The 14,677-nt window shown below is 38.9% G+C and overlaps 1 protein-coding gene across 1 annotated transcript; it reads left to right on the plus strand.

The window, feature by feature from the left end:
* Positions 1-1,174: 1,174 nt before the first annotated feature.
* Positions 1,175-13,009, plus strand: LOC106012472 (lipoxygenase homology domain-containing protein 1; the record flags this gene model as incomplete). The annotated part of the gene is given in 11 exon segments (XM_013085530.2): positions 1,175-1,283; positions 3,227-3,406; positions 4,531-4,680; positions 5,395-5,558; positions 6,679-6,825; positions 7,291-7,464; positions 7,841-8,006; positions 8,826-9,070; positions 10,300-10,435; positions 10,849-10,996; positions 12,907-13,009. Coding segments are annotated over 10 exon segments (1,599 nt in total), but the record flags the coding sequence as incomplete, so codon positions are not given.
* Between the last annotated feature and the right edge of the window lie 1,668 nt (positions 13,010-14,677).

The following is a 14,677-nucleotide window of genomic DNA, read 5'->3' on the forward strand; positions in this document are numbered from 1 at the left end:
AGAGATGGAGGGAGAAAGGGAGGGGGAGATGGAGGGAGGGAGGGATGGTGTGTGAGGTGAAGTGTTAGGGGGATGTTTGAGTGGGGGGAGGGGGCGGGGCGATACTGAGATCTAGAGAAAGAGACAGAAACAGACTGGTTAACTACTTCCCTGCCAGACCCGAGAATTGAGTTATGGAGCAGATATTTACAGTAAAAAGTGCATTCCTGCGTAAGGGTGGGAGTAGGGTATAGGAGTGGGGGATAAAGTATATTATAGGCTTTATGTGTATAACAGGAATTTGATTCTACTTTTAGTCCAACCCAGAGAACCCCAGACAGTCTCGGGCCAGGCGATGAAGGGGTTTATATCAGATAAACAAAATAGAAAGAGTCAGGCAAGCTTGCATATCGGCCCTTACAATTCGTGTTTATAGGCGACAGGGAAAAATGTAGGCCCGGGAACCGAAACAAACTGGATAAGAATTTAGTTACTTGAGGAAAAGGGCAAGGGTTGTCTAAATTTATAAAATCTAATGTAAAAGTAAAATGAAAACAAGCAGATTCTGTGAATGGTTAAACCTAGACGCCATATGTCCTGACTATTGGAGGAAAGCGCAAGGACCTTGAAAAAGTTTTCATCCCAAAATAACCAATATAACTAATATAAAAGCGTTACGACGTTGTTGAAATTACACGTACACAAATCTGGACAACTTGCCACTCTCACAGTACAGGAGGGCAAAGGGGATTTTATTTTTAGAAATAAGAAAAGGAATAGTGCGTATAGACTGTTAATAAACTTTTAATTATGTTACTTCTGTAAATTCCATATTAGAACAAAAGCAAGAGAAGAAGAAAGTGGATGCTGTGCAACCATCTCTCCTCTGAACCGCCGCCCGTATAAAAAAAAATATTTAAAAAACCGCTTTTTTACCCTCCCCACTCCCACCTCCAGAATTCTACACTCAGTGTATTCTGTGTTTCCCCCAAGGAGATTAAAAGATTAGTTATAAACTCCTTGGTCTCCCCCCATAAACCTACAACGGTTCAGCAGGATTCATTGTTCTCAGGGTTGAAGCTCAGTAATTGTTGTTGGTAATAATTAACTCTGAGCTGTATAGCCAATCCAGGTTTCCAGTCCACTTCCGTTTCCGCATGCGCAGGATGGTGGTAACCAACCTAAACAATGGTAAATAGCTTTGGGAACCGAAGCAAGCAGTGGATAACGCTCTATTTATGGAACCGGTGATGCTCTTGTATTAGCTGGAGATATGTTCTCTAGTAGATTTTTTCCATTTTAAGGTTTGTTTCCAGGCCAGCCTCCCGCGTGAAATGGCGTGTAATCGAATAATTAATAATTATATAGAATATATCGTATTTATTCTACGGCCCGGCGGCGGATCAACTGACTCTGCTGTTGGTTGTGGAGCTGTGTCGTGTTGAATACTACTAATCAAGATCTTAGATCTAGAATACTACTGGATCTAGTTCTAGATCTAGATCTATAGCCTTAATTTAAGATCTTGACTTTGACTTAGCCAGACTGCTCACTAAATCTAGACTGCTTTCAAACTTTCACTGTTGTAGACGATTGAGCATAATATCTAATCTAGACTCTAGCAATCTATCCTTCAGGTGTTGACTGATTCCAATTTTGTTTAGTTAGTGTAATGAGCAATGTAAGCCTTTATTAGATTCTAGATCTATAGATTCTAGATCTAGATCTATAGATTCTAGATCTAGACTCAAGAATTTAGCCTGTTGGAAAAAAAAATTAAAGAAAGTTTTCTTTTTGAAAGTGTTAACATTATTTTTCCAGCGATCCAACTTGTTTAATTGTCTTTTTGGACCACCTTTCTCATTTAGTCGAATAGATCTAGATGTATCTAGATCTCACTCTGTAATCAACGTAGTGCTGTTGTATAGGCCTGCCTCTATACAAAATGGAAGAGGCTAGCCGTACTTAATGACGGCTAGACTGGCAGTCTAGCCGTACTTATTCTTAATATGATGGCTAGACTGACCATTTACCAAAAATAGGCCTACATTTTTAGTGTGCAGTACCTAAAGTATTTGTATTTGAGACAAAACCAGGTGCCTTATTGACAGTGCATGTATTTTAAACCTCCTGTTTTCTAATGTTAATAGGGCCTAAGATAAGTACGACTAGACTAAGTACGGCAAGACTAGCCGTACTTAAGTACGGGTAGACAGCCAGGCTAGCCGTACTTAAGGACGGCTAGACTATCAGGCTAGCCGTACTTAATATTGATGGCTGAATTGTAAATGAAATTTTTAGTTTGCAATGCCTAAAGTATTTGTATTTTAGACAAAACCAAAAGGTGCCTTACTGACTTGCATGTATTTGAACCTGAATAATTACTAGATCTAAATCTAATGAGACCTGTGTACTTAACAGGCTTGAGTCGATAGGGCCAAACCTAGATCTAAGTACGGCTAGACTGGCAGTCTAGCCGTACTTAAGTACGGCTAGACTCTCAGTCTAGCCGTACTTAAGTACGGCTAGCCACTTCGATACAAAATTATAAGATCAAGAATCATACGTCCTGGCTGTCTGTCTCTGTCTAATTTACTGTGAATCATGTGATTTTTCTTACCTTGTCACGCCTTGTGCACTAGTCAAGCATGGGCATTAAAACATAGCTTAATTTAGACTTTAAGGTTAAGAAGTGTTTGCATTGCTCTTATCATGAGTGTGGTATAATTTTAATTGACGGCTTGTTATGCCGCACGCACAGTACACATTTCACACTCTCATATATATATGACCTGCAGTTACTGGTGCCATAAAAACTCTACTAAAACACTCTCACTTGATACATGCATGCATTTGCATATATGTAAATAAATGTAGGCCTAATGCACAAACACGCACACACACACACACACACACACACACACACTCCACACATACAGGCACACGGCGCCCATACATACAAAGCCCCTCCCCGCTCACACACACACATACAGATACACACACACTCACACACACGCACACACACACACACACACACACACACACACACACACACACACACACACACAAACGCGCTCACACACACACATACTCCTTGACAGACGCACATGCTCTTTTATTAAATTTTCATACTCCAATAATATTTCTCTTGCCATGATCATGCAATTTGTGTCTTGCAATTGAGTGAATGTTTATGCTTATAGTTTGCTGTCTTCACCAGCAAGACTTTCTCGTATCTTTCTTGCAGCACAAGAACTCATCATGTCTGCAACGGGGGGCTCATTTATGCAACAGCCAAACAACAACAGTGAGGCTGTCAGCAGATGTATGGTGGGCCCTGATGCGCCCTTATCAAGTCACCTTAGATTCAAACCACATCCTCCATTTGCTGCAGGAAAACCTAAAGCAAGGCCTAGGCCATATTCAGGTATATGTAAATTAGAGAAAAAGTTTCCATGCTCTGTTCTTGAGATTGCTTTTTAAAAATATTTTATATTTCTTTCAGCACCAGTTAATTATATTCAAATGATTTGTTTTGAATTTCACTAAACGGACAGACAGATTACATGGAGCGGAGGATGATTTTAACAATTATCTTCCAAAGTTTGCTGAATGCATGGGTGTTTTCTCTTTTGCTAACAAATTTTTGTATTTGCCTTAAAAAGCTTCAAACGGTTAATGAAAATAGAATAGAAATAAAACGGCTAATATCTCAAATGAACACTATTGTAGGAATCCGATGTCTTGTGTAATGTGTACTGGGTTGACCTTGGCCAAAGATAAGAAAAAGGGGCCGTAGTATACTGCCTTCAAATTGACATTAAGAAATTTCTTGGATCATGTTTGGGCGGTCAGGTTTGTTTTTAATGTTTTAAAAAAGGTACAAGGCAATATATATGGTGCTAATCTTTTGTCCTTCGATCCTTTGTACTCTGTGCAAATGGCACTTCCTCTTTCACATAAGTTTTATTTTGCACTTGCAACAACTTTATGAAATTGACATATTTACACATACATTGGAAATGAAAGGAAAATTAATTCTAGAGACTGAATGAATACATGAATGATTTTATGCTGCCACTGATTCCTTTTTTTCAGTGGTTGACTAGATATTGAACATTAGTTTTTATCAATGAAAGACTTGTTTTAGGGGATGAGGTAGGGCTGTGAAAAAATAATATATCACTGACATGACTTAAAGGTGGGTTGTCACTGAGATGTGTCCTTTAACAGATACATGTTAATGATATTTCAAAAACTGTTGTGCTACTTATTATTTCCATTTGTTCTTATATTATTGACTATTGTCAATTTCATTGTTGGAGAATAATTTTCCTATGTGGACACATTAAGTTGCCCCTTCTTTTCTTTTTTTTTTTACTAGTATATTTGCTTTTTCGATCCATGAGATAATATGATGTTCAGTTTTAGTGAATGCTGAAAGGCTTTTAAAGATCTTCGTGAACTTTTGTACTTGCTTAGTTATGATCTTGTGCTTTAAAATCTTATGTGTTTATAAAACTCATTTTGTTAACACTTTCAATGCTTCAGCTCCTTCTAGAAGACAAGACACATCATACACCGTTCCTTGGCATGGACCAAAATTTACAGAACCCAAAAATCCAACTCGCTTCTACAATGTTTCACTCATAAACCATAGGCCTATTGAGTCTGATGTTAGCAGACATGCTCCTTATGCAGGTGAGGTTATTTGTAAATACGGATTTCTTTTTTAAATGACAGCCTTTACCTGATGTTTAACATCACAAAAATGTTTTGGCATAGTATTTTTAATCTCTGCTTATTCAAATCATAGGTGTTGCTGAGAAAATTGAATATCACACTTTATGTGATTGCAGTTATAATCAGGCTGACAGTAGAGCTGGGCGGCTAGGTTCCCGATTATTGAAAGCTAGGAGGAATCGTAGGAATGGACTCCGAACCCAATTACTTACTTTCTAATAAAGTGATTTCTTCCGGTGGTTATCTGGTTGGCTCCGAACATTTTCAGGATTTAGGATAACCTTGATTTCGGAACACTACGAAGCATCAACTTTTTTTTTTTCAAAACAATTTCTTTTTTTAAAGAAGATGATTTTTATGATTGAATGGACTGGTAACCGTTGGTTTACGTAAAAAGGAGTCGGAACTTTTCTTCCGTAGCATTAATAGTGGGGATCGGTTCCGGAATCGAGTCTTCGCCCAGCTCTAGCTGACAGCCTATGAAAATGATATGTTATATTTATAACTGCTTCAAAGAGGAAAATGAGTATGGATTAACATATATAGGCAATAATTTAAAATTATTTATTAGGAAGGTATCCTTAGTAAATGCATATAATACAAAGCTTGTGCTCAAATATTGAAATAACCAAATATATTTTTTTTCATCTTATTGTCATTTTTGTCTTTCAGCAAGAAAAATGGAAGCATTCATCAACTCTACTCTGGGTTATCCTCGTGTAGAAAATGGTCACAGTGTACCAATTCCATCATACGATCCGCTCAATGATCCCCATTTATCAGAATACTTTGAGCGGCGTTTCAACTCTATACAGATGGAAGAGCTGAGGCGACAGGTTTGTGAATTTGTGTGATCATTTGTGTCTGATTGTCTCAGCTTGAAAATGGCTGGTGGATTTTCTAGTTTGGTCAGCTCCTTCTACTCCTTTTCAGTATTACTGTTATTCTGTATGTTACTCTCTTATAACACTTCTAATCTTAGGCACTTATATGACCTCATTGTACTGCAAGTGCAGTAAAATTCTTAATAAAACAAAACTGTTATCCTATTCTATATGTGACGAACCTATGCTTTTATCATGCCCCTTCATCATAGACTGCAGATTAACCATTGCAACAAAAGTCTGTCTTTTAAATGTTTTGATTTATTGCAGCTGTCTGTCTGTGCTTGTGGTCTCCACCAGTAAATTTGTTTTTACTTTTCTTGATTATATTGACTGCTCGGTGTATGACTTCGTCATATGTCACTTTTCGAAATGGTGTATGGTGGAGTCTTACATTAAGCTGTCGATATGTTAGCTGTAATATATCTTGTTATATTGGTGTCAGACTTACAGCATCAAGATTGTCTGTTCAACTTTTATTTTGTGGTTCAGATTGCCATATCTGTGCAAAAGTTACTGTTCATATTTGAACGAAATTTATAAAACTTATACTACAGCCCTTCTTGACCAACAAAAATCATGTTTCATTAAAGTTTTTCTGTGTTCAAAGTCATCTGGACACAGAATAGGATAATTCTTTAAACGGTGGTTGTATTTTCTGAAGATCAAACAATTTTGCAATATGCCCAGTAAAGTAAAGACATGTCACTGGGTGAAGTCCTGTTTTATCTCTTGTTTCTTGTTTGGCCTAATAAATCTAATACAGGATTTGGCCCTCAAACAGTGATCTTTACTTTTCTCTGTCCTGATCTGTCTACTCCTAGCATGTCCTTCTATCTACACTATATTGTCTCTTTAAAAACTCTCAGGATGCTGTCGGGCTCTTGAACTGTTTGAAGTTCTTCATTCAGTACAGTGCTTTATCCATGCTAATATTTATTCATCCTGTATCTCGTGCCTACTTTCCCTTTTTTTCAGATTCAAATTTCTAAGTGTATGTACCCCGAATTTGTATCTGAATATTGAAGATAGTTTTATTCTGCTAGAAAAGTAACTTTTTTGTATCTTTCAGAGACTTCTTCGTCCTCGGAGTGCTGGCAGCTATGGAAGAAATGGTCTCCTCACTAAGAGAAGACGGATCGGGACTGGCGATGATAATGTGCTTTATAAAGTTGCTGTGACTACAGGAACCCTGAAGAACTGTGGCACTGATGCTAAGGTACTTTTGTTTTCTGTGTAGGTGAATTTGGTTACAGTGATCAGGGCAGAGTCAGGATAACATTTTTCGGAAGCTAGAAAGAGCTAATTTGTTTTCTGATGTTGTATATTATGACTACAAAGCAAGGCCTCAAGTCAACACAATATGAAAGAGAGTGAGCCGAAATCATCAGACTTAAACAATTTGCAATTGTCTCCAAGGTTATTCTGTCTTGATTTGAAATTTGGTTTATTTTTATCTGCGGCATTGTCTTTGTGGTGTGTCCATTATTTCCATAGAATTATCCTCTGTTTGTTTCGTTTATAAACTTTTTAAGAGTTATTCAAACAATATCAGATATATTCAAAATAGATTCTAGAGACTAAAACTTTGATTAGATGTGATGTTAAAATTCACCTACTTCTTTCAAAGAGGGGTTCTGGAAAATTATATTCTGACTCTGCTTTTTTCTGTGCAATGTTTCAGGTTTTCATCAGAATGAAAGGGACCAGAGGCAAGATCCCAAAGACTCGTCTCACCAAAAAGGCAGGCTCTGTCAAGTCTGGAAAGGGAGTGGCATTTCGATTTGCCAAGGGATCAACCCATGTGTTCAAGATCTGGGGACCATCCATTGGGGATCTAAAGTCCATCAGCATTGAGGTAGAAAATGAATGTTGTTCTTCTTGTGATTAACACTGTCTGTTTCTTTGGCATATCTCACTGTGTCTGTTTTTCTTTTTCTCTGTTCCTGCAACGGCGGAAGTAAGGTATAATGAAAGTATTCCACAGCCAACAGTGAAGTCTGTCTTAACACCCATATTGATTTTTTTCTGTAAAAAATTGAGTACACTTACCATTTCAAAAGTCGTGTTTGTTGTTTTCAAAGGCTTTCTTTGTTATCAAAAACTTTTCAGTTTTTGCTTAGTTTTTTTTAATGAATTAAAAGAATTTTGCCTGTAATATAGATTCCCTCCCCCCCCCCCATTCTAATGGGGGGCTGCTTTATAGCAATGTCTGTATGCTATTACAATTGCAGACATCAGCTCTCAAGAAGGAAGAGGCTTGGTACCTTCAGGAGGTTGAGGTTGTCAACACAAAAAACAAAAAGTCGTGGCATTTTTTCTGCAACCAGTGGTTCTCTCTGTACCATGGCGACTGCCAGGTTTCCAGAGAGTTGTTCCCCGCACAAGCTTCTAAAACAGGTGAGCTCTTGACGTCAGACCCAAGGGACGGATATTTTGTGTTCACAAAGTCTATTCTATAATATTTTCACAGCTTCAAGGAAGTTTCACACTCTTTTCCAGCAGAGGGGAATTGACTGTGGCTCTTTGTAGAATTTGTTCTGTTTGATAATATTGTTACCTCCCTTCTAATTTTCCTCCCTGGTAATGCTGCAACTTCAAGGATGTCAGCGTGCACCTGGCTGATAGCTGGGACTACCTTTTAACAAACTTAAACATTTTTAATTTTTGTAGTTTCTCTTCTAGCAATTATATTTGCTTGATAACTTGCTTAGCTTACTTGCTTTTGGGTTTGACTCCATCACGCACAAAGTTTTAGTAATCTCTTGTTCTTTTGTCTTTTCTTACATATTGTAGCATTGAATTTTTATACATTCTAGGACTGCATTTGAAGAATAAAATATTTTACAAACCTTTTACTCTTTCTGGGGACAAAAATACAATCCTTTGCATGTTCTGAAGAAATTTAGAAATGTATGTAGTGTAACTTGCTCTAAAAGTGGATTATTTTTTAAAGAAGTAATGTTAACTAAGTATACAGATTCTATAGCATGGATTGAGAACAATAGGTGGCTATATTTTAATTCCTTGTTTTGAGAAAAACAAGTATCTATGTTAAGGTTGTGAACTTGAAATGCTTTCACCTAGACACATAAGGAATTGCGCGTGACATTTGGCCGAAATATATACTGTCACTTCTCAGTTGATGAGACAGTAGTTGCACAGCGTAAGCAAAGAGTTATGTGTTATAACAAGAACAATCTATTCTTTTTAATGCAGAATACGAGGTCGTCACGGTGACCGGAGAGAGGCAAGGTGCTGGAACGAATTCGAACGTCTTCATGACCTTGTTTGGGAAAACTGGGACAACCTCAAAGATTCATTTGAAGAACAACAACAAGAGCCTGTTCACTAAGGGCTCCAGCGATGTGTTCCGGTTCAAGTCCAACTGTGTGGGTCCAATGACCAAACTGAGGATAGAACACGACAACACTGGCTTTGCTCCGGGGTGGTACTTGGAGAGGGTGAGTGCTTTAAACAGCAAGTTCTTAATATCTTTGTACCCCACCTTCCTGTTGTTGGCTGATTCATTAAGACTGTGATAGTTATCACCCTTGCTTGTAAGAGAAAGCATATGCCTTGGCTAAACTTGAAATGAATTTTGTTTTGACACACACATGACTTAATAATAGTAATACTAATAATAATAATGTTCATAATTTTTTTAGTGCCCACTCCCATGTGAACACAGCTCTAGGCGTTTACATAAATGCATGTACGAACAATATTTACGTATGTGCACATACGCACACTCACACACGAACGCACACACACACACACACACACACACACACACACACACACACACACACACACATCTACTTGCTTATCACACGCACATGCTTACACATCATTACGCAATGAGCACATAAAAATTCACTGAATAAAATAATATACACACTGCTATTCACAAAATACGCAAATGGATACATAGTCATTTACACAACATTGTACTAATTATGAATCTACTGACATAAAAATTGTGTCATTAAATATGTATTTTTAAAGATATTTTAAATTTAGACTCAGATGTTGTATGTCTCTGGGGTTGGGGAAGAGAGTTTCAAACTGATGGAGCAAGGTGGCCAAACAGAGAACATTTTTTTAATGTTCAATTACATTTACGAAATGTTTGATCAGGGCATTTAGAGACACATACACTTAATCATGGTCTTGATTGGAAAGCTGCTTGGAGACTGGTATGGCCATCTGATTTTTAATAGTATTTTGTATATGCATTGGGTGTGTATGTCTGCATTTAGGATAGACACAGTCCAACAGCATGTGAAGTTATAAGCTCTCCATCCTTGCCGGCAGGCTGGAAACATCACCCCTTTCAAGTAATTTGAATTGTGTTGATGAAGATTTTAAATATTCATGATAATGAGGACATTAATTCTGACTACTCCGTGTCAGATGCTTCCATATTATGTATGTGAAACATGACAGCAATGAAGAGAAGATGGGACTGCAGCTACCATCACTGAGAAGAATGCTAAAACTTGCCACAGAAATGTTAACTTGTATTAACCGTGATGTTGAAATATAAAAACACTGCATTATTTGAAAAATATTGTCTTTCTGAATAAGATATTATGAACATAGAGTTTTGCTCCGAGAAATATCTAAAAATGGTTACTTGTCTGCTTTTTTTTTCACAGAGACTGAAGTGTATAGTTGGTCTTTTTTTCAGGTGGTGATAACAGATCTGAAGAATTCTCAGTGGAAATACTTCTTTCCTTGTGGCCAATGGCTTGCTAAAGATGAAGGTGATGGAGAAATCAGCAGAGACCTCCTTGGTAACCGAGATCCTTTGGCAATCAGAAAGCGTAAGTTTTTCCATTTGTTATTTTGGGTTCCATTTGGTGATTGTGTTCAAAAGTGCAATCTGATGATTCTCTTGATTACTGTCTTCTTTAAACAGTTGCAAAAAACAGGGAGCTTTAGTAGATCACTTATAAAGAGTACATTGATGATTATGTTGATGTTATGTTCCATTGATCATACTCGTATAGTTGACAATTAACTCACGCCTTTAACACAGCATATAGACAGTGGAGTAATACGGCACAGATACTTTTATCTGGTCCAAGAGAACAATGCTTACAACGACTTATCAGTGAAGGTTTTTATTTGCGTTACAAGCCAGTGTCATTGAAATTCTATGAAATGGAAGAATAAAAGTTTTGTCCTTCATTCCCTTCTCCCCCCCCCCCTCCCCATTCTCTCCCCTACCTCTCAGCGAGCAAGTACAAGGTAACAGTCTACACTGGCAACAAAGGTGGAGCAGGGACTGACGCCAACGTGTCCATCACGATGTTTGGGGAGTTTGGAGACTCGGGGGAGAAAAAACTGACAAAGAGCAGAACCAACTGCTTTGAGAGGAATTCGTAAGTTTCTGGCAGTTATGGCCAATACAGACTTTATGATAGGGATTGTCCTTGTCCAGAGTCTTAAAGTTCGATTCCCAATTGTATCTTTAGGGAACTTGGAGAGCCTAAACAGATGGGCGACAGAAAAAAATCAGGATAATTTTACCTTTTTGAAAGCATCCGAGTAAAGGAATGAAATGGCATACCATGATCATTGATGTTTGTCACACATCTAGCATTTGATGATAATGATCATTAAGGGTTTGATTCTTGATAGCTCCCGGAAAGAATGCTGTGTCTTGAAAATAACTCCCACCATTTATCTCAGTTCATACGAATGCAACTTGGCAATTGGCAATGGTCAAAAATAAAAGTATGGGAGAGATGCAAGAAACTGTCTTGTTTGTCTATCAAGTTGTTGGAAAATGTATGCAAAAATCCTAGAGCGACGTACTCGCGCAAAAACTGAACATCTTCTCAGTGACGCCCAATTTGGCTTTAGAAAAGGAAGAGGGTGCACTGATGCAATCTTCGCACTCCGACAACTGTGTGAGAGGGCTTTGGAATACGACAAAGATCTCCACCTCGTATTTGTGGATCAAGAAAAAGCCTTTGATCGAGTAAATAGAAACAAGCTATGGAAGATCTTAGAGCAGTACGACATCAAGGGACAACTACTAGACAACATCAGGGCTATCTATGCCAACAGCAGAAGCGCTGTCCGAACTACCAGTGGAACATCGGACTGGTTTCCAGTAACATCCGGAGTGAGACAGGGCTGCAATCTCTCCCCTCTGCTCTTCGTGATCTACATGGACCAGATAACAAAAGAGGCCAATCCAGACCCAGAGGCACTCAACGAACTCATGTTTGCAGATGACCTGGCAATGATTAACAACAAGACTCAGCTACAGGAGCATATAAACCAACTAAATGCGAGCTGCGAAAAATATGACATGAAGATCAGCATAAGCAAGACCGAAGTCATGACAATTAGCAGGAGACCAGGTAAAGTGGATATCAACATCAATGGATCCCAACTAAAACAAAGCAGAGAATTCAAATATTTGGGCAGCATTTTCACAGAAAATGGAAAATTAGATCGAGAGATAGAGACTAGATGCCAGAGAGCCAACGCAGTCAGCTACCAACTGGGCCCTCTCCTGAATCATCCCAATATCCCCATGAGCACCAAGGCGAAGCTCATCAACGCCATTTTCCTTCCAACGCTCACATATCAGTGCCAGACATGGACTCTAACAAAAGCCCTAGAGAGGAAACTGGTCACGCGAGATGAAATGCTTAAGAAGAGCGGTCAACAAAACAAGAAGAGACAAAATTAAAAATGAAGTCATTAGGGATACCATGGGAGCAACACCAGTCCTACCACACATTGAAAAACAAAGGGTCAAGTGGTTCGGACACCTCACGCAGATGCCCTCAAACCATCCAGCTCTGAGAGCATACAACATTAAATATTCTGGATGGAGAGCCAGAGGAAGACCAAGGCGACGATGGAGTGAATCTGTGGCAGACACCCTTAAAGATCATGGGATGTCCCTCCTACAGGCCACACGACTTGCTGCAGACAGACACCTGTGTCTCCCCGCGACACCCCAGGGTACAAGCGGAAGAAAAAAGTAAAAAAAGTAAAAGTAAAAGTCTATCAAGTGGTTGGAGGGTGCCAGTGGTACATCCTATTTCTTTTCTGTTCCTCTGCAGTCTGTGGGTCTGTTTTACTTTCCCAAAACTGTCTGTCTGTCTGTCTGTCTGTCTGTTTGTCTGTCTGTCTGTCTGTCTCTCTGTCTCTCTGTCTCTCTGTCTCTCTGTCTGTCTCTCTGTCTGTTTCTTTCCCAGTCTCCCTCGTGACATGCTCATGGTCACTGTACTGTTTTCAACCCCTTTGCATCCCTTGTCTGTTCCAACAGAACTGATGAGTTCATTGTGCAGTGTCCCAAGCTGGGCAGACTGGACCGGGTCAGAGTGGGCCACGATAATTCTGGGTTTGGGCCAGGCTGGTTCCTCGATAAGGTAAGATTTTTTGTGCATTCTTCATGGACCCAAAGGCTACTGAATTGATTGCTACGGCAACAACCACAACAACAATTATTATGTCGTCATAAACAACAACAATAGCAATAGTCACAATGACACTGGCAACCACACCAACAAAATGTCGATCTTCACAACTACAAATCACTATAATAATAGCAACAACAACAGCAACAACAATAGCAGCAGCAGCAGCAACAACAACAATAACGAAAACACCACCACAAACAACAACAACAGCAATAACATGACAACAACATCATCAACAACAACCGCTACTGCAGTAGACACAACATAAACTTTGTTCTTCTCCACAACAAACTGCTAGAACAAAAACAACATCAACATCAAACTAACTACCACTTCTTACTACTACAAGAATAGCAAGAAAGCAACAACAACACCAACAGCAACAGCAATAACATCAACTACAACAATGGTAACCATATCAAACTCAGCTTCACCCCCACCACTACCACAACGACTATATGTACAACCACAACTACAGCTATAACAGCAAAATAAACAAGGTCCATTACAATAATATAGTTTGTGATGACTAAGTAGTTTTTTCTCCTGAGAAGAGATTTGGTTTACAAAAGTGTCCATGCTGAGAAACATAGACAAAATTAAATACCTGCAATTATCAATGTTACTGAATCCACAATGTCACACTAACATGGCCAGTGAACATGCTATTGCCGGTCGTCACTGTGCAAGATGCAGCGCCCTGTTTTTGAGCTAGGGTTATTGTGTCTTACTCCAGCTCACACCCCAGGGGTCACCCACCAAAAACACCGCTTCAATGAATAAATGCTCTTGATATCATTATGAGCTTTAGTTCACTAACCACTCGGCCCTGGAGCCTCCCCCCCCCCTCCCAATTACCTTCGCATATGCTTGTGCCGCACGTAAATAAATTTGCTCCTTCTTTCCTATCAACATCTATCATCTTTATCTTCCCTCCTTCTTTTTTGTGTTTGTTACTCTCTTGAAACACCTCTAATCTTTGGCACTTGTTTGACCTCTTATGTTGCAAGTGCTGTGAAACTCTTTCTAAAACTAAAACGAAAAAAACCCAAAAAACTTGTCTTTTGTTGCCACTTTTATAGGTAGTTTTATTGGGAGAATAAAATGGAATAGAATACTGCGCTGTCATAACAAGACAACTGTCTTCAAGGGCTGTGTTGGTGTCTGACTAGGTCGATAAAACTGTCTTGTCAAATGCTAGTCGCGTTACCTGTTGATGAACTGTTTGTAAACTTTTAGGGCTGTCCTGGATGCTGCGAGTTCTGTTGTGGTCTTCCTATTCTTTTTTTTTCCTCCAATTTTGCTGGAATTAAACCACAACAGTTACGTCTTTAGTGTAGGCCTAGTGATTAGGTTTCCGGACTTGTAATCATGAGATTGCGGGTTTGAGGGTTCAGGGCTCAGCTCGGTTCAATAAATTTGTTTCTTTGGGGAAAGACTCTTTACTAAGCGAATCTTTCCCTTTCCATTTGGCTCGGTCCTATTTGAGATGGACGTTAATTCCGTGGTACCGCCTCTTAAATAACCTTTTAGTGTCGCCAGGAGCATTAAAACTATACAATAAAAAAAAATAACAACAAAAACCCAACGGAAGCACTCAAAAAAACCCAACCAACC

The sequence above is a fragment of the Aplysia californica genome, unplaced genomic scaffold (assembly GCF_000002075.1).
Source record: "Aplysia californica isolate F4 #8 unplaced genomic scaffold, AplCal3.0 scaffold00015, whole genome shotgun sequence".
NCBI lineage: Eukaryota > Metazoa > Mollusca > Gastropoda > Aplysiida > Aplysiidae > Aplysia > Aplysia californica.